General features: G+C 31.4%; 1 protein-coding gene across 1 annotated transcript; it reads left to right on the forward strand.

The window, feature by feature from the left end:
- Window positions 1-944: 944 nt before the first annotated feature.
- Window positions 945-4,287, forward strand: LOC132747136 (uncharacterized). Its single transcript, XM_060736456.1, has 3 exons — window positions 945-1,019; window positions 2,905-3,882; window positions 4,009-4,287. The coding sequence occupies exons 2-3, from the start codon at window positions 3,040-3,042 to the stop codon at window positions 4,285-4,287; spliced, it is 1,122 nt and encodes a 373-aa protein (XP_060592439.1). The 5' UTR covers window positions 945-1,019; window positions 2,905-3,039.
- The last annotated feature ends 5,904 nt before the right edge of the window (window positions 4,288-10,191 follow it).

Below are 10,191 nucleotides of genomic sequence, written 5' to 3' on the forward strand. Positions count from 1 at the left end.
GGAATCAAGCGGCATTGGGCCGATTCCCGGACAGTGCAGGTTACTTTCAATGTGATTGATCATTGAATCCTTTCTATGGTCATTCGCACTGTACCTCTGTCCTGGCATCTTCAGATGTTTTAGTTCCATGAGATTTTGAAGACACTAGTACTGCTATACGGATTGACAGCAAAGCGGCTTACTACCGTGAGTCGTAAAAAAACTTTCCCGATAAACCTATAAGCTTCCTGTTACCCAACCGACTTCTCGGCATTTCTCTGACCTTAGGGATGAGAGGTTTGTCATAAATGTAGTCTTTTTCAATGAACTATGTATGACAATGATCTGGTCGATCAAACAATTAAACTGCGAAAATAATGTGAAATAGTCATGATATTTAACTTCCAATTTTAATTTTAAGTTTTTTTTATTCAGGTCCATCACCTGAAATCAAACGGTGACAAAGTGCGGTAGAAATATGCTATGTTACACCATTACTGCGTAAGACACGCAGTAGATTTAAGGTAAATTTTGCATAAATCGCATAAATCATGTAAATAATTTGGATCTTTTACTTTTTATTTTTCACAAAATATAAGTGTATTTTACTCAAGTTTGATTTTTGTTACACTTTAGCTGCAGTCGTACAGACAAAGACAGACTATTTGTGATATTTTTGCTCTAAACAACGCAAATAAAACTTGCACTATGTTTAAATTTAACAGAGTATTTCACGAAATTTAAAGTTGACTTCAATAATGAAAATATACGGATAACATTTTAAATATCTTTGTTGTATGTTTTTTTGACAAACATGTATTTTTATAAAGCGCCTTTAACATAATGTCTTTATCCATGTTGGGTATGGTACATATTAAATATCGACTGTTATATATCATATTTCGTTTTCCTGTTAAGTTTGTTAACATTTAGCCAGATAGATTAACAAAGTAATGGTTTACTTAGGGTAACCACCTTTCGTACTGCTTAGCCTTCTGTTTCTGTTTCGGATTATGTTTTGCATGTTCTTAAGGATAAAAGTAAGTATTTAAACATATTTTATATTTGTGATTTTATTTAACTTATTTCACAACTAATGTTGTACATATAAACATATAAATTGTGTTGTTGTTTTTTTTTATATTTTATTCTCCCCAATTATCATTTAATATCGCATCAAAATTTTCGTCACTTTTCAAATTCTTAAATGACTCAAAAAACCTCTATCGCGATTAAAATGTCTTTTTTTTTGTTAAAGCGAATAACGTTTGAGCTGTTTGTAAATAATTATAATTTTAAAAATATCTGCTGATACAACAACACATGTAAAATTTTGTTTATTTTATGCTATTGTAAAATAGATGTTTTAAGAAAGTTTTAATAAACGAGAAAATGGTCAATGTACACATCTGCCATATGTAGATATGTAATATCTTATAACGTATTTAACTCTTCCCAACACCATCCATATACATTTGTTTTCGTGGTTTGTTTTTATGTCTGATTCTAAATACATGTACTTCCAAAGTAATTATTTAATGTATTACAGAGCTTCAATTTTAGACCCATTCACTTTTAAAGATAAGACAATTGTATATCGGGTAAAGTAAATGTAAAGTGACGTTGAAATATCCATCTTTTTGTGGGATTTGTTTTTTTTTTCACACATAAAGTAGAGATAAACTCTTCTAATTTCAATTGAAATTTCTCAGAAGTATTAATGACTGAGAGCTTTTCGCACGCATTTTCCTGATTTTGTAATTATATTATTTTTGACAGATTTATTCCCCCTTGCTATTTTTACAATTATTCAAACGATTTAACTTGGTTTAGAACAATTTTTACGTACTTTAGGGATTCTATTTTTCTCAATTTTATATATTTAGTAACCATGTATGCAATCGCAACTTCTCTGCTCTTTCCTCACCCGGAACGTCCTTGTCTATTATTCATATTACGTTACCTCTGGGTTAATATGAATTAAAAGTAGTTTCAGAGTTAAACAAAAACAGAGACTGTTATCTTTGATAATGAAAAACGAATGCAAATATTTTACATTCGAAGGAAAAAAAACGTTCGTTTCGGTAAAATTGTGATTGGAAATATGTCTGACATAATAATAAGAATAGAAAATAATGTACTGTTTACATTTATGTCTATGAATATACTTATATTAGGCGGATTTTTACTTCATATATTGTGAAAAATATATAAAAATCCAGTCATTACATTACTATTTGTAAACATGATTAGTAACTGAGCGTAGATTTCACCGAAATACATTATCCGTTTTATATATTCTTACTTCTGTGCTCGAGGTCCTTATCCGAAGACTGACGAAAAGGGTCGAAAAGTTGAGATAGACTTCAGTACGGTATTTCGGTCTAAACTAAACCTGTTCAAATAATAAATGTTCGGAGTTGTTGACTATTTATTTAAGTAAATCAAGCAAACGTGCACCTAAATTAAGTTAAATTATAAATATAAAAGTAAACCGCACATTATATCTATACCTATTTTAATATACTGGCTTTAAGAATAGAAACTGTTAACATAAGCTCGAATTTGGTTATAATTAAAAATGATTGTCACACATACATGTATTTTCAATCATAATTTTATCGGAATAAAATTTATTTCTTTTGAATGTCAAATATATACAATGTACATTCCTTTTACATAATACAAAGATTACATCCTCCGTTATTGTTTACATCTTAATAATCCACGTGAAAAAACAATTTTCCGTTTTAAGTTCGAGATTTTTATGATTCTTAGACGATATGTTCCGATTGCATGACGTGAAAAGAATTTAATCGGTGATGTTATTTTGAGAACATAACAGTTTTTGATAAAATATAATTTGTTGCGACACGCCTCTCTCTTGTCTTATGCGATTACAAGTTGTTTCTTTAATATTTTCAGCAAACAAGGGGAAATCATCGCGAACAAGAACCTCAAAAACACAGTCTGGATTATCCGCCCTTGATTATTTTAAATTGCCTAACTAAATATTAGAACTTTGTATTGCAAATTTGTTATCATTTTGAGTTTGAAAAAATGAAGTTACTTTTAAAATGTTTGGTATTTTTAACAATTTTTAAAGTAATATCCTGTTCAAACGAGGACAATACAAGAGTAATTCTCAGTCATATGCAAGATTGGGGAAAAGAAATTTTCAAGACTTTGACAGGAAAGAATAAAGGACAATACTTAGTCGCAGCTCTATTGTCTGATGACGACTTGAATACACCACATAAGATGCCAGGCAAATTGCTGAAAGGATGTCCTAATGACGGTCCAGATAAAGATAAACATATGATAATGTGCTCAACTAGTGGGGTACTTCTAAACAGAAAAAGTGAGGAAATTTTGAATAGAAGTCGTTGGAATGACACAAAATATAAAGACCATCCGTGGCATGGAGAATATATATTGTTAAATGAAGGTTTCATAGAAAAGCTTGTGGAAAATTTTGGAAAGGACAAAAATTGTCAGGTGTACTTATACTCCTATTATATACCATGTGCTGACATAAATGGCACTCCGTACTCGTGCTCCAATGAAATTCTAATTTATAACGATAGGGGTGATATATCATGTAAAATAACTGTTATCGGGTACACAAAGGTATTTAGACGTTCAAACAAGACACTGACAAACAAGACAATAGCGGTAAATAACATTAATTCAGCCCGTGCACAGTTGTTTCAAAATGTCAAAAATGCCAAATTGATGGCAATTAAAGATGTCAAGGACAGAAATCGTGCTGTACCTTTACAGGAATTAATGTTTTCGTGCCTGGTTGAATCGCATTTGTCAGGCTGTTGTGTAAGCTCCATCTCATACAGAAGACGCAGCAATGAAATAATTGCGTATTTCGTAAACAATATGGTACATTCTGCCATTAAAAATATCAAATTTAATTTTAAGGATCGTAAAAAAAAATATTTGAAGTATTTTGATACGTGGACTGAAAATGCAATTTCACATGAATGTGATGTCTGTCCGTTTGAATTTTACCATAAGCTTGTGATAAAATTCTGCACAAAAACAGCAATGGAATTAGCATCTGGATTTGGAAAGCCTTATAATGCACAGAAATTGTCGCAAGCAGGTTGGACATTTAATGGAGAACATTGGAACCTTCTTTATCCTATATCTCCCGAGCAATTAAGAAATCAGATGAAGCTGCAATGTGCTAAAAAACCTATGTCAGTCGACTCCATCTGTACGAAATATGACAGCGATGAATACAGGAGACGACAACAGGAAAATGACATGCCGCTGAGGAGACGTGGCGGGTGACAAAAATCGGATGAACTGTCTGCAGGAATCACAAATGCGTATTATGTTATAATCATATTTGGTTTAGCTCATTTCTTGTTAAATGGACATGCAAAGAAAACAAGATTATCTTGTGAATTATATATAGCAATTCCAAATATAATCTTGCTTACAAAAGGTTATCTTATCTTATCTTATCAGTTTTGTAAACACTTTTTTTAAATCAACAATAGGAAAGTAAACGTCAAAAATGCATGTAACTTTTCAATATTTTTAAATTAGTCGCTTCATAATTTTTTGATACATAGTTTTGGCATGTATTGGCATATTCATTGAGATAAGATTTTTTAACAGAGATTAAAACAAAAAGCCTGTTTGATTATCTACTACTCTGTTAGTCACTAAATATAGCTAATTTGGTATTTTCAAATAAAGATTTTGCAGATAATAATAATAATAATAATAATAATAATAATAATAACTTTATTTACAGATTGTAACACATTAAGACATATACAGATTGTTACACCTTATTTACAGTGCGGCCTTCTTAATTAAAACAACAACAACAACAACAAAACATATATCAAAAATTATATTGAATAAATGGCCCATTTACCTTTAAAGTGCTATTACAAATATTTCTCAAAAGCTTTTGATTTTTTGTGTCCTGTTAGGTTTTTTTAAAGAAAAAGTACTCATTATAACTAATTTGCGTTTCTGTATTATGTATTGTTATAAGAATTTAATATTTTGTACGCAAGTAAAGATACCACTTACACTTTTACACATAGCATTTAAGTTCGATGGCATTTAAGTATATCAAACAAGTAAAGGAAAATTGATCATGTCTTGAATAAATTGTTACTAGATGAAAAAAACAAAAAAACAAAACAAAAAAAAACAAGGTTATAAAATTGTATTGTAAGATTGAACGTTTTTTGCATGGCTACTATCTGTATGTCTGACAAGTTGTTTGAGCTAATTCTAAAACTCGCCTTCTCGCGTATTTTGAGTACTTTGAATACTTGTAAGTAGTATTTTAAATTATAATTAAAGCATCTCTAAACATAAATGTAAATGGAATTGAATTTATTTCTTTTAATTGCAATGTAGCTACAAACTTAAATAATTTAAGTGACTTTTTCTTTATCCTGATGTTTGCTGAATCTGTTTACAGTCTGTGCCGTCGTGTTAGATGTATCAATTTTACAGTCTTTTTGTACTTTGCACTATTTCGAAACATTCACCTTCCAATTTGCAGCTTTATTTAATGTGTTGAATTAAAACAGTAATTTTGTTTTTAATCAGTTTCATCAACATTTGCTCCGTCTCTTTGTAAATTAGGTTATGCATTCAATGATAACTTTCTGGTTAGTTTCAGTCATAATTTTATTATTATACCTCAATTATACTTACAACTATTTAGCTTAATGGAACGTCACATGGTGTTGATTCCTGGAAATGAATATCACCCGGTCAATAATCCCAGGAGCAAGCAATCTATATAGACCTAAGAAAACGAAGTTCTCTCCCCTTATAAAAATCAATGATGAATGGCTCTCGGAGTAGAGCACAGCGGTGTGATTCGGTATAATGAAACAAAATAACACATGTCTCTCAAGGTAAAAGTGCAAATTAGCAACCCTTGAACTGTAATAACACCCGAGGCGGAGTTCTCGGGCTGTTACCCTGAAAACCGTTTTGTCATGCTAATGCACAGTTTATAAATAGTATAAATAAGCATATAATAGACTATAGACTTTCGTAATTGCAAGTTTTTATCATATGTTCGCTTTTCATCTCTGTCTTTTAATTGTAGAAATAAAAAAGAAATGACAAAATATGAACTGTTTTATTTTGTTTATATACATGTGTTATATAGCGCTACAGCGTCGCTAGAGTATCTATGTGCACGCGCAGTCGAAGCCAGGTAGTATTTAAGTTAGTTACCTTGTAGTTCATCATCTAAGTTACCTTAATTGTAGTTGATCAGAATATTTCGATATTTTGATGGTTCTCCGTGGTATTAAAATTGTAATAAGGATTAAATAACGCTTATGTCAATACTCAGTTTATGTATGATTTATACGGGGCGCACATACAAATTTTTAGGCCATATAGCGCCGCATGAGGAAAGATGATTTCGGGGATAACCTCGGGTTGCTAACAAAACTTAGCAAAACCAGATGTCTTAACAATCTCATCTGCTGGAGCTAAGAGATGCATATACTTCAGTATTCGAACCCCGATTATAGTCGCATCTTATGATCACGCAGGATTAAACGAGGACTGCATTTCTGATGCAACAGCTCTATAGGAAACCCCTCAGCCACAAGAGGTTCCATGCCTGAGGGAAGAGGTTCCATGCCTGAGGGAAGTTCATTATGTTAATATAAACAGAATCGTGGAAACAAAGTCTGTAATGTTTGTAATGTTCATCCGTTGTGTTCTCTTGTTTTTTTTTTTATTACTTTCAATGGATTCCCCCCTTTCTAGAAACGTAATTAATATAAAAACAGAGTTCAAATTCAAAAAAGTGTTTTATTTTGGATTGAAAACTCTGTGACTTTTACAAGTTTTGTGATTCATATCTACCGGCTCATTAAATCCTATCAACTTTAATCATTTTATTTTTCGATATATCTTTTGTGTCATATTGCAGTTTCTATTCCATTACCTATTGGCTGTATTCTGTTTCTTAATGCATTCTGGCAAACACGTATTTTATATGGGCTCAAACTACTTTGTTTTAATTTTGATCTCAAAATATTTCGCATTCAATAATTTTTTTTTTTCCAAATGATTAGCATCTCGCATGTTTTAAATGAATCATTATAACATTATGAAACACATGTTGGCTTTTCTACAGAAGGAAGCATTTCACTCATTCCTGATGCTTAATTGCGATGTAGGTCCTGGACTGTCTCTTGCTAGAAAAACAGGCAACTCGAACAATGTATTTAAAACAGGACTAAAAAAAAAAAAAAAAAAAAAAAAAAAAAAAAAAAAAAAAAAAAAAAAAAAAAAAAAAAAAAAAAAAAAAAAAAAAAAAAAAAAAAACAAAAAAAAAAATCATTTTTTAAAAAGTACGTGTGCTTTTTTAAAACGGAATACCTTTTAACAGTTTGTTTTATAAAAAAAATTTTTGGGCTTTTTAAAAACCAAAAATAATAAAACAAAAAAAAAATTGGCGATATAAAAACCTTAAAAGAGGCATTTTGAAACGGAAATGGAAAGGCAATTATATCAACGCTTTTATTTGGGTTAATGATTCTTTAATTAAAAATTTTTTCGGTTGAAGTACCCTTTATTGATGAAACCTGAAGACGTTTTTTAAAAGGGCAACGGGGATAACGCATCGCCCCAACATGGGTTTTGCATTTTGTGTACTCGTCCAACAGAATTCAGTATTGTACACAATGTTTTATAATAATTAAAATTTTGTATATAAATATTTACTTCACTGTCAATCTCTCATTGCCCTCAAGTGTGTTCTTAAAGAATATCAACATTGTACCAGGCCCTTAGGGTCATAACTCTTATACAACCTCGCATTCAGAATTGTACTAGTTTATGTCCCCTTAAGTAATTTAAAGTAAATATTGTGGTGACGCGTCAGGATCAAAACCACTTACAAGCCTGTTTTATCACCTGATATTAATAAACTTTTAATCAACACAAACAATTGTACGTCATAACAAAAATCCTTATATAAATCATGCCCAAGTATTACTTTAATAATTGAGTTTTTCGCAAAACAAGGACAGAAATAGTAAAATATTCCTTATTCCTATATCAATGCCACATGGTGCTATATATTTTGCTTCATTAACAATTTACAAACTAAAAACCATTACACAAATGTACAAATGAGCCGCGTCACGACAAAACCAACGTTATCAATTGCGACCAGCATGGATCCAGATCAGCCTGCGCATCCGCGCAGTCTGATCAGGATCCATGTTGTTCGCTATTGGTTTCTCTACTTGTTGTAGAGTTTGTAAGCGAACAGTATGGATCCTGATCAGTCTGCGCGGATGCGCAGGCTGGTCTGGATCCATGCTTGTCGCAAACCCATTATGTTGGTTTTGTCGTGACTCGGCTCAAATGTATGTTCTCATGTTGGTCACGACTGCTCTTCTGAAAAATAGGGTTTACTTTTGTTCAGTATGTATACTGTCTCAATGTGATTTATCTAAACTAAAATGCTTTATAAATATATATATCAACAACTCGTTGAAACGCTTCATAATCAGTCTATTAACATTTTTATATTCATACTGTTTTGAACAAAACGTTTTAATTTCCCTTGTAAACACGTAAAATAGTATGCTTTGCCACGAGACTTTTATATCTTTGCTAGGCCATACAGTGCACATCCATTTTCTTCATTGTCAGACAATTACATAATTGCCTTATGTTAATTTTCTTTCTCTTTTTTTCTTTCTTGTTTTTTATATTACTTTTGTTGTTTTCTTTTCAGTGATTTTCAATTTATCTTTTATTTCCTAATTACCTGCACTCAAACGAAAACAAGTTATTTATAGGCGTCTAATTAAGAACAACAAAAGGTATAGGATCGGGTTTGTGCATTGCTCTTTCATTTGGTAACTAACAAAGCCCGTTCTAAAAAGAGCAACCTTCAATAGTGACATGAAAGTCTGCCTTCAATATACAGACATCCTTTTATCTTTTTTTGAAACAAAATTGGTTCCCTCACTTTTGGGAAATCCAACATTAAAAACCCCTTCTCGATTTGGGAAATTTCACATAAAACGTAGGAAAAAACAAAAAATTTCCCAAACTGTAGAAAAGGGGTTAAAAAATGTGTTTTTTAAAATTTTAAAAAACGAATTTAAGGGAAAACATGTGAAAATGAATTTTGAAATTGAAGAATATAAAAGCTGAATATGGAAAAAAGAAATTTTTATTGACGAGTAAAAGGGGAGTAATTTTTACTTTTTTTTTTACTACTTATTTCCAAAAGCAAGAAAATGGAAAAATTGCTTAGCTATGTGGTCAATAATTAACGCTTTGGAAATCGTAAGACACCAACTATTAAAAGCTTTTGAGAAATCAAAATACTAGTATCAGCTTTTTAGGCATCTGATTGTACACATTGTTTTTAAACAATTGATGTTGATGGTTGAGTTGTGGACAGTTACTATTATCATATAACTGATGACAATGCAATTCCTCAAGAGAATTCAGTGAACGCATCCCCAGTACAGGACCACTGAAGAGGAACCAAGCAGAACAAATACTAAAAAAAGATCGTCTTGAAAAAAGGGAACAATCTAATACTTGTATGGAAGTTTAACAATATAAATACTATATACACACTATACAATATATTCTATATACACAAAATATGGACCGCCTCCGTGGTCGAGGGGTTAGAGTCGATGACTTCTAATCCAGTTACCTCTCTGGCGTGGGTTCGATCCCCGGGAGATGCTTTGGTAGTTTAACGCGGAGGAAGGTAGTCTAGTACTGGTGTAACTCTCCAGGAACGATGGTTAGGAAACTACCCGCCTATATGACTGAAATACTGTTGGGAAAAGGCGTAAAATGATACAAACAAACAAACAAACACAAAATATGATGCTTTGGGCCGCTAAAGACTATATTTTTTTAAGTCGTTACAAGTTAAGTGTGTTAAACTTTGCTCGGAATTTATTTTTTTATCTTAGAAAACATTTTACATCAATAATAGACAAGTTAAAAATTCAGAGTAGGTCAAGTTCATTAGCAAAGGTACCAATGATAAAAGACACGCAAGATCAATGATATCCAGGCTGTTAGCCCTAAGCACTCTTTTATGGTCCTTAAGTATGCAAAGAATCTACTTCATTACTTTCAAAGACAATTACAGGTATTTTGAATGACAGTGAAATCCTTATTTGTTCAGTATATACGACT

The sequence above is a fragment of the Ruditapes philippinarum genome, unplaced genomic scaffold (genome assembly GCF_026571515.1).
Source record: "Ruditapes philippinarum isolate M1 unplaced genomic scaffold, ASM2657151v2 ctg3183_1_1_1_1, whole genome shotgun sequence".
Classification (NCBI taxonomy): domain Eukaryota; kingdom Metazoa; phylum Mollusca; class Bivalvia; order Venerida; family Veneridae; genus Ruditapes; species Ruditapes philippinarum.